The following is a 15279-nucleotide window of genomic DNA, read 5'->3' as shown; positions in this document are numbered from 1 at the left end:
GTCATCCTGTGTCTTTTGATTGGAACATTTAGTCAATTTACATTCAAAGTAATTATTGATAGATATGTAATCATTGCCATTTTGTTATTTGTTTTGTGGTTGTTTCTATAGATTTTCTGATTCTTGCTGTCTTTCAGGTTCATTGGCTTTCTTTGATGATATGCTTAGATCCCTTTCTCTTTAGTATTTTTATATTTATTACTGAGTTTTGATTTGTGGTTACCATTATCTTTGTATGTAACATCTTCTCCATATAGCAGTCTATATTAAGTTGATGGTTGCTTAAGTTTAAACCCATTCTTTACTCCTCTTCCTCCCACCTTTTAGGTATATAATGTCATATTTCATATCCTTTTATTTTACTAATCTCTTGAATGATTTTTACAGAAATACTTATTTTTACTGCTTTTGTGTTTTTTACTTTTTGTACTTTCACTTACGATCTTTTGTTTCCGCTCAAAGAGTCCTCTTTAAAATTTCTTATAGGGCTGGTTTAGTGGTCTGAGGAGCTCTTTGTCTCTCTTTCTATTCTGAATGATAGCCTTACAAGGATAGAGCATTCTGGCTGCAGACTTTTCCCTTTTAGCAGTTTGAATGTATCATGCCACTCCCTTCTGGCCTGCAAAGTTGTTGCTGAAAAATTCGCTTGTAGCCCTATGTGATTTTCCTTGAATGTAATGGTCTTCTTTTCTCTTGCTGATTTAAACATTTTTTTCTTTATCTCTACCTTTTGCCATTTTAATTGCTATGTGTCTTGGTGTGGACCTCCTTGGGTTGAAGTTTTTGGGGTATCTCTGCTTCCTGGATCTGGATATCTGTTACCTTCTCCACATTAGGGAAGTTTTCAGTTACTATTTCTTAGTATAAATTTTCTGCCTCTCTCCTTCTGAGATCCCTGTAATGTGGATGTTGTTATGCTTGATGGAATTGCTGAATTCTCTATTCTCAATTTGCATACTTTCTTCCCTTGTTCAACTTGGTTACTTTTTATTACTCTATCTCCCAGATCATTAATTCATTCTTTGGCTTCATCTAGCCTGCTATTTATTCTTATCAGGTGTATTTTTAATTTCACTCATTGTATTATTGACTTCTAGTTCTTTTTAAATCTCTATGTTAAGGGTCTTACTGAAGTCCTCCACTCTTTTCTCCAGTCCAGTGAATATCTTTATGATCACTATTTTAAATTTTCTATCAGATATCTTATTCATTTTTCTTTGGTCTATTGCTGTGGTTTGGTGTTTTTCTTTGATTTGGAGGATGTTACTCTCTCTGTCTTACTTTGACTCTCTGTGTCTGTTTCTGTGTGTTAGAAGTCAGCTACTTATCTTACTCTTAATAATAGCCTTTGAAGAAGAGGTATTATAGTGCCCTGCAGTGCAGTGTCCTTGTTCCCCAGGGTGGTGGTTTAGGGCATGTGTATTGCATGTGCTCTGTTGAGTTTCAGCATCTTTTTCCTTTAGTCCATTTATTTGCTGTTGCTTTCTTTACCTATTGTTTAGTAGCAAGGTGTGCAGTGGTCTACTTGTGAAATGATATCTGCCCCTGCTGGAACTGAGTCCTGCAAAATAAGCAGGTCAGGAGATGTGGTTTTGGCTGGGTTTGCACTGGTCTTCTCAGGGAGAGACACCATAGCACCAGGATTTGGGGGGTTTGGGGGGGTGGGGAGCATAACTGGGAAGGGCTGATCTGCCAAAACACATGTGGCTGGGCTTGGTGTAAGCAAGTTAAGTAGCATGTATCCACACAGCTCTTGTTTCCTTAGGTGACTGTTAGTTATGCTAGGGGCAGGGGAGGAAAATGTCACCTTTTCAGCTCCTTTGTTCCTGGAGAGATCCTTCCATGATCCCTGTCTCCTCAGGCCATGCTCTGAGATGTGCAAATTATTCTCCTTCTTACCTGCCCATGGCATTTTTCAAACTGCTGGTTCTGTACACTGCATCTGCATAGGCTATTTTTCATGGTGTCTCATTAAGATGAGGGACTCTTGTTTCCTAACATCTTTTGGGCTCTTCCAGAGCTGAGCATGCTGGTTTTTAAAATTCTGGGTTTAGTCCTGCTGGTTTTAAGAACTCATGAAATTTAAAAGGCAGATATTACGGAGATTCATCCTTCCTGTTAGCAGGCTCCCCAGTGTGAAAGTCTGTTTTCTGCTCTTTTCTGTGCCCCTGGCTCCTTCTTCACCAAGGCTGACTGTGGTCCTTTTTGCTATCAGACTGCATCTTCACCCTTCATACCTTCTTTGATATGGCCTCTTCCTTGCCTTAGCTGTGGAGGTTTTCTTTCTTTTTTTTTTTTTAAGATTTTATTTATTCATGAGAGACACACAGTTACGCAGAGAGAGGGGCAGAGACACAGGCAGAGGGAGAAGCAGGCTCCTCGCAAGGAGCCCGATGCAGGACTTGATCCCAGGACCCTGGGATCACAACCTGAGCCAAAGGCAGACGCTCAACTACTGAGCCACCCAGGCATCCCTAGTTGTGGAGTTTGTTGTGCCAGTCCTTGGACTGTTTCTGGATTATTTCTGTTGATGTGGAAATCTAGTTGTATCTGTGGGAGTTGCTGAGCTTAGGTTCCTCCTACTCTGCTATCTTTCTAGCCAGGCATGTACCTTTCTTTAGTGGAAAGAGTTAACCTTAATGTAAATTCTTCAGTTTGGTGCTGTGTTGTACTAAAAAGAAATACCTAAAGATTTTGTTTTGTGTTTTTATGCTCAGCATCCAGCATCCGGGAGGAGAGTTGAAGAATGAATTTGGGAAAATAGAGATAGAGATGGAGAACTGAAGCAGCACTATACCACAAACTAGAGGAGGAAGAGAGGAATTCTTGGCATTTTGCTTTTTGTTGGGGTTAGGCCTTTTTAAAGAAGTTAAAATTGGATCTCTGTGTTACATAATTTGTCCTTTTCTTAATCTTCCTAGCCTCCACCAGGCACTGTGAAAATGCCTAACGTCCCCAGTACACAACCAGCAATAATGAAACCAACGGAGGAACATCCAGCTTATACACAGATTGCAAAGGTTAGTTCATGTTATATGGGTAGATTTGTATTGGAAATTACAATATAAATAGCATCTTCAAAGAATTCTTTATAAGTTGGCTTGATTTCTTTTCTTTATTTAATTTTTAACTTACTTTTTGAGTTTGGGTTAGCTAGTTTATCAACCCTATAATACAGTTCTCTTTTCAGCTTATAATATTTGCTTCACTGTATTATTAGCAGCTGTTGAATTTATATATCCTCCTGATGTACAGTTGTTTAGGGAAATCTTTGTTACACTGGTTTCACTCTTTAATGCATAGTGCTATTATAAAACCAATGATAGGATAATAGAAACTATTAGAAAAGAGTTGTAATGGCTAAGGAAAGGGCAGTGGTAAGGAGTAACAGATGGCAAAAATATGAGAATAAAGGAGATGAAGAAGATATCTCGTATTACATAAAGGCAGATGGAGTTACAGACCAGAATTTTTTTTCTTCTTCTTCTTTTTTTTTAAGATTTTATTTATTTATTCATGAGAAACACAGAGAAAGAGGCAGAGACACAGGCAGAGGGAGAAGCAGGCTTCTCAGAGGGAGCCTCATTTGGGACTTGATCCCAGGATCCTAGGATCATGCCCTGAGCCAAAGGCAGACACCCAACTCCTGAGCCACCCAGGCATCCCCAGAATTTCTTAATCATATCCTCCTTTCATCTTCTTGTCTTCTAAAATAGAAGATACTATATATTCTTGCATTGGAAACCTTAGGTACTGTTCAAGCCAATTCTTAAGAGGCAATTCAGTGGTCATTTCTCCATTTGTCTGTTTTGCCTCAGTTGTTGCCTCTGTTCTTCATTCTCATTTATGCACAGAGGTCACTTTAATTTTATTTTCCCAATTAGGACTCTGATTACTCTTACTGATAGAATTTTGTCCTGTTCTAATATGCCCAATAGTCTCACTGACAGTTTTCATAACAAAAAAGCCAAAATCAGGGATCCCTGGGTGGCGCAGCGGTTTGGCGCCTGCCTTTGGCCTAGGGCACGATCCTGGAGACCCGGGATTGAATCCCACGTCAGGCTCCTGGTGCATGGAGCCTGCTTCTCTCTCTGCCTATGTCTCTGCCTCTCTCTCTCTCTCTCTGTATGACTATCATAAATAAATAATAAAAAAAATTAAAAAAGCCAAAATCAGTCAAATATCTCCATATTATCTTCTGAAACTGTAATCTTAAGTGAATTCCTGTATTTTGGAAGAGCATTTGAATTAAGTTTCGGACACTGTATGCCTCTTGATCTTGGGATTGTGAATTCGAGCCCCATAATGGGTGTAGAGATGACTAAAAAATGAATTAACTTAAAAAAAGGTAGATAGTATAGTAGTGTTACAGGATTTTCTACCTCTGACAACCTATTCATGCACTGATATTTTGTTTGTTTGTTTAAGGAACATGCCTTGGCCCAAGCTGAACTTCTTAAGCGCCAAGAAGAGCTAGAAAGAAAAGCAGCAGAATTAGATCGTCGAGAACGAGAAATGCAAAATCTCAGTCAACATGGTAGTATCCAAAGAAATTTGAAATAAAAATAACTTTGAAACACTTTAAATTATGCCTATGCTAGCTCTAAGTCATTTTGGTTTATGGATAAGGCCATGCCCTTTTTTCCTGTTCTAGCAAAATCAGACAGCAGATTTCCAACTTGTTACTCTAGCTCTCTGATCTTGGCTGATTTGCATAGTTTTTTGATTAAAACAATGTTAGCTTTATCAACACAGGAAGTAAATGTGCATATGATAATTTTAGATTTTGGCCCGAAGTCTTTGATCCTGCACTTGGGCCCTCTTTGAATCTATTGAAGCTTTACGAGTACAATGGGAGGGTGCCCTAAATTTGACTCTTACCTTTTGTTTATTCAGCCCAGTTTCTAATTATCTGCCCCTGTCCTCAAAACTATAACATACCTGCCAAATCATGTTAAAGAAAATGTGTGGCATGACTCTGGAAAGCCTTGGGTTTCTCAGTGATGCCAAAGAAGTACTGAATTGATCATTTGCTATGAAATCTGTGCAGACTGTGACTACTAAAGGGCACTTCAAGGGAGTATCTTAGAGAAAGGTAGCAGTGTCTGGCCTAGAAGGGATAAAGAGCTAGACAAGTCATTGTTACTATGTCTTAGATAGTGATGAAATTACGGGGCTTAGTCAACAACAATATACTGAACTATTTCTTCCATATCTTAGACTGTGTAAGCCTAAGTCAGAGAATGAAAAATACCATATGATTTCACTCATATGTGGAATTAAATAAAACTACTGATCATAGGGGGCAAAAAGCGACACAAATCCAGAAACACTGTGGAAAACTATAGAGAATAAACTCTATGGTTACCAGAGGGGAGGTGGGTGGGAATAGTGGTTAAGGAGAACCCTTGCTGTGATGAGTATCAGGTGTTGTATGAAAGTGTTGAACCATTATAATGTATACCTAAAAATAATATTACACTGTGTGTTAATTAACAAATTTAAAAACTAAAAATAAAATTTATATATTCAAAGATTATTAAAAAAAAAAAAAGCATGTAAGCCTAGGGCCTTCTGAGGACACATTTATCCTTGGCCATTTTGTTGCTTGTGACACTACAGACAACATCTTAAAAGTAGAAATTAAAGGTTTATTTGAGATCAGTGTTTCTGAAATACCTGTAATAAAACCTGTCCTATGTCCTTAGTATTGACTAATATAAGTTATCTCTATGGGAGATATTTTAGTAAAGATAGTAACAGAGTAGGAAATTCAGAGTTAAACTTTGTAATATGTTATACATGTAAGAACTTACTCATTTAATTATTAGTACAGTTCTCTGAAGGGTGGTATAGTTGCTATTCTTTTGTTATTTCTACTCTTAAATTTATGAAGAAACATAAGATTTTACAGATGTCTTCAAATTTTATAGTCTTCAAGAGTTTAAGGTACTCAAAGCCCCCTAGCCAATAAATGGCTAGGCACTTCTGTTTTCAGATCCTACTTCTAACATTACTATTCTTTCCTCCTCTCAAATATTATGAGACTTGTAAGAAAAATGAATATAAAATTTGGAAAGAATTATAAATAGCAGAGACATGTTGGAAAGAATCAGACATAGGTCATTCTTGTTTTCCACTGTAAAATTTTCTTAGTCTATATAAAGTATATAAAATCGAATTTTCAAAAATTGTGGCAAAAATTTCTAAAATGAGAAGTGGCCTTTTTTTTGTTGTGTTTACCTTCTGTTTTTAATGTTTTGACTTCTTGCTTTAATTTTAGTGTTTTTATTGTTCCCATCACTTCCCAATCTCTATTTTCAGTTTCATTTCTTTATGTAGACACATTTTCCCTCCTCACAGTTTGAATTTGTTTTTCCTTAAGATTTTGAAGGTGTTATAATTCCTTAGCTTCCTTCTCCTGACTGTTTCATGTTTTCTCCTAGTTTTATGGCTTTCTTAATGTATATTTTGAATATTATTTTTGTCAGATTTTGAGATTTCCAAATTTGAGTCTTTGGTATTAGTTAATTGTGTTGTTTCTTCATGGAGTTAACAGTAGAAAACTCAGAAGATTTATACGCTGGTCTTCCTTCTTCACATTGACTAGGAATTATATTCAAAGACCTAAGATGCTGAGGAGGAAGTTGTAGATATTTAAGAACTGCATGGCATTCACATGACAGCCAGATGCTTAGGACTTGGAGAAATAGATTTGTTTTTAGGGTAGAGTCACAGGGTATGTCTTTGTGCTCTTTTTTTTGTGTCTGTATATCAGCTGTACATATATTAATGTTTTCTAAAGATGCTCTGGGGAAATTTTTTTTTTAAGATTTTATTTGTAAGTAATCTATACCCAACACGGAGTTTGAACCCACAACTCTAGATCAAGAGTCTCATGCTCTATTGACTGAACCAGCCTGGTGCCCCTACTTTGGGAAAATTTTTAAAAATGCAAAGCTTGGCTTTCAAAGCTATACATATATAGGAATGTAGAGATACAGTATTTGATTTATAAAACATCTATTTAAAGAACAAATAATGTTCTTTGTTATGAAACAAAGAATAAGAATAGCACATATTGGTCCTAATATAATTTTTTTAAAATTTGCAGGCAGAAAAAATAATTGGCCACCTCTTCCTGGCAATTTTCCTGTGGGACCTTGTTTTTACCAGGATTTTTCTGTAGACATTCCTGTAGAATTCCAGAAGACAGTAAAGATTATGTACTACTTGTGGATGTGTGAGTATAAAATGTGTATATTCAACAGAGTTTTTTTATTGTTAAAAACCCTCCTTTTTGGAATTCAGATATCAAGGATAGTATCACAAATGGTCTTTTTGTATAGCTCTTAATTTTCGGAGTGGAACATATTTAGGTACTGCAAAAGTATATTGAATATGACCATCTAAGCTGAGGAAAACATAGGAGAACTGGCATTCTTTTGAGGAAAGGACTTCTCTGTCACATATAATGTATTTTTTGAGGAAAAAGGAATAGTTGTAAAATACTATCTAGGTTATATTTGTTTTGAAAAAATTGCACTATTTTTATACATATGAAGGCTGTTTAAAAAATTCTATTAAAGCATTATGACTTTTTAAAGGGGCTACAAAATATTATCATTTTTCTCAGAGCTTTGAGCATAATTTACTTTTCATTTTCAAGTGGTTGATAAGTACTTTTATTATTGGAAGTACCTAGTTAATGTAGGATATTTTACTAAATAGAACATTAGGACACACATTTAGGCTGTGGTACTTGCCTTGTTTTGTATATAATTACAACTCATGTAATACTAAAATAAAATGTCAAGCTGTTAAGAGTTTATTTTACATACACAGAATTCCCACTTATTCTCTGTTTTACTTTTATTCCAAACAGTAGTCTCAGCACCATTTAATGTTAGTATGTTAGTTAGAGGGTGTAGCTGTCATGACTTCTCACCTGCATAACTGCTGGGCTAATGGATAATTTGTAATATACATTCTTGATGGAGAAATTTATGCATGTTACTATAAAGTTAGGGAGCTGTTTTTTCCCCCGCCTAAATAAATGAGACAATTTTCCTCAAAATCTTTTAGGAGCATTCTTCGTATATATAAAGTTATTTTACAATGTGAGTAGCAATTCGTTATGGATAAGTACATTAACTCTTAGTTTCTCTTTGAGATTTTGTTGTTGACCTAGTATCTTGCTAAATCACTAGTGAAAGTAGTATTATATACTTTTAATATTAAAGGTTTTGATTTTGTATGTGTACATGTAAACAACCTATATATTTTATTTAATCAACATATATGCATATATGTAATAATTATTTTTTAATGGGAAGAAATTGGCCTGGAATTTTAAGTATAAATTCTTTGATTCAGTGGAGAAACATATTTTGGGTGGGGGAGATAGGAGTTGTAAGAAAATTCTATAAGGAATTTAGTATATAGAGATTGAATGGAAAAGATGGTTAATTTTAACTGAATGGCTACTTGTGCTAATTGTTTCAAAATAGGTCTGTTTTGTTTTATAAATATATAACTTTCTGAGGTGTTTAGAATACAGTTTTTCTTAATTCTGTTGAATTGACAGATCTCTTAATTTATATAAAGAGATCTCAATATTTTAAAAAACAGTACCTGGGGTAAGGTAAGATCTAGTACCAGCTCAGTGATATTTGTAAATTTCATAGAATGGAGATTGTTTTAATAAGTTATTTTCAAGAAGTGTCAACCTCTTAATGATTTCAGAGTTGACAAGTGCTTTCATACTGTAATAATAATTATAATGAAAGAGAACATTTATTGAGGCTTTATTTGTACCTGATATAGTACTAATCACTTTATATACATGATATTATTAACTCCTAACTACCCTGTGAAGTAGGTACTATAATACTTAGTTTTATAGATAAGGAAGCCAAAGCATAGAGAATTGGAGTAATTTGTTCAAGAATACACAACAATTAGGGTTGGAATGGATAGCTTGACTCCAGAACCCAGAGTCTAGATTTCCATGTTATATACGACCTACAAAATACCAAAATGAAGACGTAATTTACATTTTAAACCCAAATAAGATGAAGATATACTTTCAAAGATACCTTACTTGAAATAATTTACTTGATAAAGGAACTGAAGCAATTAGAACTATTACTGTGAAATGAATCTTAACCTCTTTGAGTATATTCTTGAATTTAAAAAAAGAAAAGAAAAGCCATTTAAAGATCAGTTAGTAAAGAAGATAATTATACCGTTTAAAATCTGCATATGAAAAAAAAATAAAATCTGCATATGTTAGGTGTCTGTGTTGGAATGCAAAGCTTATCAAGAAGAATATTGTAGGGATAGTTGCAAATTTAGGTTCAGTGATAACAGATTTGAGTGCTTTAATAAAGCAATTGAAATTTTATATGAAGTTGAGTCATTCAACTTACAAATCATGTAAACAAAATGCCCTAAAAATATGTTTAGTGTTGTATGGATAGCTGGAATCCACCAAATGGATTGTAATGGAATTGAAATCAGCAACACAAAACCACAGATTTCACTTGCCTTGCTTTTCTGTATATTTCTTGATCTGTGTATAAGTAGACTGTTTAGTAAGTAGGCCTGAACGTTTTATTTTTTTCTACAAATAAATGACTTATAGTCATGGTTTTTCATTACTATGAAAACATTTAGAAAGAAATTTTAATATATTACACAAAATTAAATTGATGTTTTTTTATCAATAGTTGAAAGAATTTTTAATGAACTTTAAATATACATACCCATATATTCTTTCTTAGGCAAATTAGAAGATAGACCTTTAAAAATTCTCTTAAGGTTGAAACTTGAATCATAATGTTGTGAATATGTAAAACTTTTTTAGGCAGTTGGATGCTATTTAGTGTTAAAAAATAATAATACTCTGTTTCACGGTCTTTTGAAATCGTTTTTAAGCCATTGACAGAATTCTTTCTTTTGAGGCAAAAGATCATAAGTAAATTTCTTAGGAAGCTAGTCTTCACTGAGAGTTTGAAATCCTAGTGGTAATAAAGTTAATAAGGAAGAGTCAGTCTTCTTTGTGTAACAGAATGGAATGGAGATTTCAACATGGAATAGCTCCTGTATTTTTATAGCTAAAAAATTGAAATGTAGAGGTTTATTAGTTCAGTGGTTTATCTCTATAACCCAAGTGTTTTCATTTTATTCTTCCTCTGGTGCCCTTTTTCTTATTCTAGAGTTTGTATATTTATTTAGTTTGTAAAGCAAATTTAGAGACATCCTTTAATGTATGTTTTGATCTTGTTTTGTTAATTACTGGTTTTATTTAATAAGTTGAAAAGATTATAAAGTTTTTAATGTAAGTTGGGATTTTTGTGTTTGGATTTACTAAGTTTTGTATTTATTTTTAATTTAGTAGTTGGTATTTTTTGTTGTACTAATAATTTATATTGAATATGATTTAAATCTTTGAAAAAATGTATTTTAATTCAGCCTGTGAATACATTATTAAAAAATCCTTTAAAAAAGTTATTAATTAAAATGGGCAAATGTAGTTCTTTAGGATTAAAGTATCGTTAGATGATACTCAGATTTTTTGTTTTAGGCCTTTCTGGGTATATAATTATTAACAACATATAAAGAGTCATATAAAGAGTTTTCCATTAACTGTGTTGATTAAAAGAAAGGTCTGCCACAGCAGCTGAAATGCATTATTTCCTTTCTTTAAAAGTAAGTTTAATCCTCCACCAAAACACCGTTTTTATTGCAGCATTTAAAAAAAATGTTAACCTTAAGAAGATGAAATCTTTAGAGACTGACTATATATAGTCCCTCAAGTTGCTACTGTTAGTATTTTCAGTTCAGTGATTCTAGTTAATTTTATTGCTTAAAAATGTTATAATGAGATTAAACAGGACATTTCTGCAGTTTTCTCCTCCTTGTATAGTCTACTCTGGGGGGGTTTGTAGGTCTAGTCTGCAGAAAGGTAATTCAGAATGTGGGATCTTTTCCCTCCAAGACCTGGTTGTTTTTCCTGGCAGGATCTTGGATCAGGAGACACATCAGGTGTTTTCTTCCCCAGGAAGAATCTCCTAAGGCACCGCTTCTCTGGTAGTTGCCCATTAGGAGAGGGCCAAAAGAATTTTTGCCAAACAGGGCGTGTATTAGGACTCTTTCCTGTATATACTATTTTCAAATCAAACGTGTAAGAAACAGCAATGTTTTGAAAGATACTAACTGGAAATGTGGTAGAGTACTTTGGTTCTTAGGAAGAATTTTTTTCATTTACAAATTTTGTTGAATGAATTCATAAATTGAATATAAATGTTTCTTTTCTATTTTGTTCTTTGATTCCACAGTCCACGCTGTAACACTGTTTCTAAATATCTTCGGATGCTTGGCTTGGTTTTGTGTTGATCCTACAAGAGGGGTTGATTTTGGATTGAGTATCCTGTGGTTCTTGCTTTTTACTCCTTGTTCATTTGTCTGTTGGTACAGACCACTTTACGGAGCTTTCAGGTAAAATGTGTGTACTTTAAAATATACTCTTTAAAACCTGTGAAGTAAATAATTGGTAATTAACCTTAAAGGGAAAATTGACACATTTTCACAAAATTTTTTATTTTGTATAACATACATTCCAATAAATATGCAACATGTCTATGTAGTGATTAGGTTTTGTAAGTCACAAAATCTCATTCTTTTCTCTCACTTGAGAAGATCAAACATAAAAATAAATGAAGGAGAAATGAGGATAGTCTTATATCTTAATATTTGTAGAATATTCCATGTGATACACTTGACATTAGGGAAAATTTTGCTCCTCATTCCCTTTCAAAAAAAAAATCACAAGTGGTGATTTCAGTATAATTCTTTTTAATTTAATTTAATTTTATTTATTCATGAGAGAGAGAGAGAGAGAGAGAGAGAGAGAGAGAGAAAGAGAGAGGCAGAGACGCAGGCAGAGGGAGAAGCAGGCTCCATGCAGGGAGTCCGACGTGGGACTCGATCCCGGGTCTTCAGGATCAGGCCCTGGGCTGAAGGCGGTGCTAAACCTCTGAGCCACCTGGGCTGTCTGATTTCAGTATAATTATTAAATGAATCTCGATGAGGTCAGTATACTTGTGATATTTAAAGTAGGTCACTTTAACCTAGCAAGGGTAAATTTCACCTAGCAGGCTAATTATTTTCTCTGTAAATTCATTTTTGCTTTTCAAAAGTTCTCACATTTGAGAACTATTAAGATGATAAGATTAATATTTTGCATGATATATTTTAATCAGTGGTTAGGATTAATATTTCCTAAGTGCATGTTCTGTGAGGTATTAATGTTGCAGAAAAAGGGACTCATTAGCTTAGGTTTGTTTGGGAAAAGCTGGATAATAAAGTTAAATTTCTTCACTTCAAGATTTCTTAGATACTTTTACTAGCCTAGTGTAATTTGTGATTTGACCATGACACCATTATTTTTTTTGTGGAACTTGTTGGACTATTGCTTTTAAGAAATAAATTTTGGGAAGTGCCGATTTAGATAATAGTTCTCTATGAGTCCATATATTCAATTATTTATCAATTTATTTTTAGTAAACTCATTTGTTAGTAATGAAACTTTTTAAGCTCTTCTGAGTGAGAGGCAGCAGCATTACTAGGAAATAGGTATGTATTGTGCAAGTGTTATATTGGGGAAATTAGAGGGACACATTTTGTTGTTTCCATTTCAACATAGAATTTATTTGATTAACCAGAATGTGTTTTTCTGCATTGTGGAATTAGAAACCCAGATATGTAAACAGATGGGGGAAAAAAAACCCAGAAGGAAAAGGGAAAAGATGAAGGAATTTGGAGAGAAAAGAAGTCACACAACAGAAAACTAAATTCATTAGAATTGGAATGAAGAGAAGAAAATGGATGGAAGAAAAGGAGGACAGAATCTTTGGCTAGATTAGAGTATGGAGGTTATTTATCAAGGAATGGGGAGAGGTGCCCCCTCTGGATGTGGGTTCGAGAGGAATAAAAAGGACCTTTTACTCTTTCCATGATCTAGGAAGAGAGTTAATGCTGCTCTTTTCCTTGTTATCCTAAGCCTGGCTCACAATGTTTTTTAATTTTTTAACACCTGGCTTTAGCTTCTGCCTGCCTACTTCCATTGTATTACTGATATATTTATAATGATGCTGGTGAGCAGGGATGGGGTTGTCTTTGAAACTTTAAAAGTGACATGAGGGGGCGCCTGGGTGACTTACGCATCTGCCTTCAGCTGAGGTCATGATCTTGAGATCCTGGGCTATCTTCACCAGGGAATCTGCTTCTCTCTCTGCATCTTACCCTCCCGCTCCTCTTGCATGCTTGTGCTCTCTCCAAATAAATAAAATCTTAAAAAAAAAAAGTGATACAAGGCTAATGACTTTGGATTTTAAACCTTCAATGGCTAATGTAGCTAAAACAAACCACTAGCAGCCAGATTTCTGCCTTTTATTATTTGAAGTCGCTTTTATTTCCTTTCTTTGCCAGTTGAAATAAAATTGTTTTGTGGAACATTTTCTTACTTCTGTCATTATTAATCTGTAGGCTAAGTTTTTAGCTGCATCTCAGTCCTTTAGAGTTTATCCGAAATACGTTAATTATCTGGGTTTCTATGTTCAGAGCAGAACTGAGAGGAATAATATTTAATGGGGAAAGTTGAAATTAAAGTATTTTACATCATTACTATACCTTCTCAGTATGTAACTTTGGCATTTCTTTTATCCACATTGCCAAGTGGTTCTGAGCCACAGTCTTTCCTGTAGTCTCTAGTAGTTTATTAAACCTATATTGATGGTGGCTTTTCCCTTAAATATGAAAATCTCAAACACAGATACATTGGATGTGATTTTTGATATTAGATATAGGACTTTAAATAGACTAATTCATATAAATGCTTTAGTTTAGATCAGTTTTGGTAGGATTTACTGCCTTTGAGAAAGGACAGAGTCAGGATATGGAAGTGTTTTATATTTTGTTTCAAGACCAATGATTAAGAAATGAAAACAAGCATCTGAACATAGTAGCTAAAACCTTTTAGGCCAGGTTCACAGGTTTCTTGAGAGAAGTTATTATTGAAAGTATTTATTTTTTATTTTTTATTTATTTATTTATTTATTTTTTTGTATTTAGTTTTTATTAATCAGACTCTGGAGTGAAGCTAATATGCTTTTTAAAATTTTTCAGGTTTTTTTTTTTTTAAGATTTAGTTACTTATTTTAGAGTGAGCACAAGCAGAGGGAAAGGCAGAGAAAGGGAGAGAAGGAGCCCCTGGGGCACTGAGGTGTTTTGAAGTTTTACTCTTTTCTGGCTAATGGTCTATTTGCCTCTTCTGCCATAAGATAATTTAATTATTTACTGAATTTTATTTCTCCAGATTTCCCCCTAGATTTGAAGAAAAGACTAGTAAGTAGTAAGGGGTGGCTCAGTCTATTAAGCGTCCAACTTTTGATTTTGGCTCAGATCATGATCTCAGAGTCCTGAGATCCTGAGATGGAGTTCCACGTTGAGCTCACAGCTCATGTCCTAGGCATGAAGCCTGCTTAAGTTTTTTCTCTCCTCCCTCTGCATCCTCCCTCCTTAAAAAAAAGAAAAAAAAAATGTGTGTGTGTGTGTGTGTGTGTGTGTGTGTGTGTGTGTGAATGTATATACATATATATAGATAGTAAGCGGTAAGAAAAACATGGCAAGGATTGATGATAGAATGAATTAGTCATTGTAAACATAGAAGTTAGAGGGGAGGTACTAGGTTTGAGAAGTTCATGAGATTTTTCTTTTTTAGTTGTGTAGTGAACTTATTTTTTTTTCTTGTAGATGGTGGTAATTCCAAGTCTAGAATAGCTGTTAGCTTTGTGGTGGAGTGCTAAAAATAAATAAAAATATCAGAAGTCTTTATTTCTAGAGTACAATGGAAATTGTTATATCTTAGTCATTTGGAGTTGCATTTTTAATTGCCATATATGGTTTATCTCTTTTGCCTCCCTGTTGACTCACAGACTAAAAGTAAATAAATTCAGTATCTCAAGAAATTCCTTTTTATTTATTTATTTCTATATTTTTAAAAGATTTTATTTACTTATTCATGAGAGACACACAGAGTGAGAGAGGCAGAGGGAGAAACAGGCTCCATGCAGGGAGCCCGATGTGGGACTCGATCCTGGGCCTCCAGGATCAGGCCCCGGGAGGAAGGCAGGCACTAAACCACTGAGCCACCCAGGGTTCCCAAGAAATTCCTTTTTAAAGGTTAACAGTTAACTTTGTTATCAAGAATTTGTT

The 15279-nt window shown here is 34.4% G+C and overlaps 1 protein-coding gene across 1 annotated transcript in view; it reads left to right on the top strand.

Annotated features, from left to right (window-relative positions):
• The window catches only part of SCAMP1 (secretory carrier membrane protein 1), a 123183-nt gene that overhangs the window by 59271 nt on the left and 48633 nt on the right, over positions 1-15279 (top strand). Inside the window, exons 3-6 of the mRNA XM_041752797.1 lie at positions 2922-3020; positions 4429-4537; positions 7115-7243; positions 11343-11502. Of these exons, the coding sequence (XP_041608731.1) occupies positions 2922-3020; positions 4429-4537; positions 7115-7243; positions 11343-11502 (497 nt within the window). The remainder of the gene's footprint in view (positions 1-2921; positions 3021-4428; positions 4538-7114; positions 7244-11342; positions 11503-15279) is intronic.

This window comes from Vulpes lagopus, chromosome 4 (assembly GCF_018345385.1).
Source record: "Vulpes lagopus strain Blue_001 chromosome 4, ASM1834538v1, whole genome shotgun sequence".
NCBI classification, from domain to species: Eukaryota; Metazoa; Chordata; class Mammalia; order Carnivora; family Canidae; genus Vulpes; species Vulpes lagopus.
This window is presented reverse-complemented; position numbering and strand designations above follow the sequence as displayed.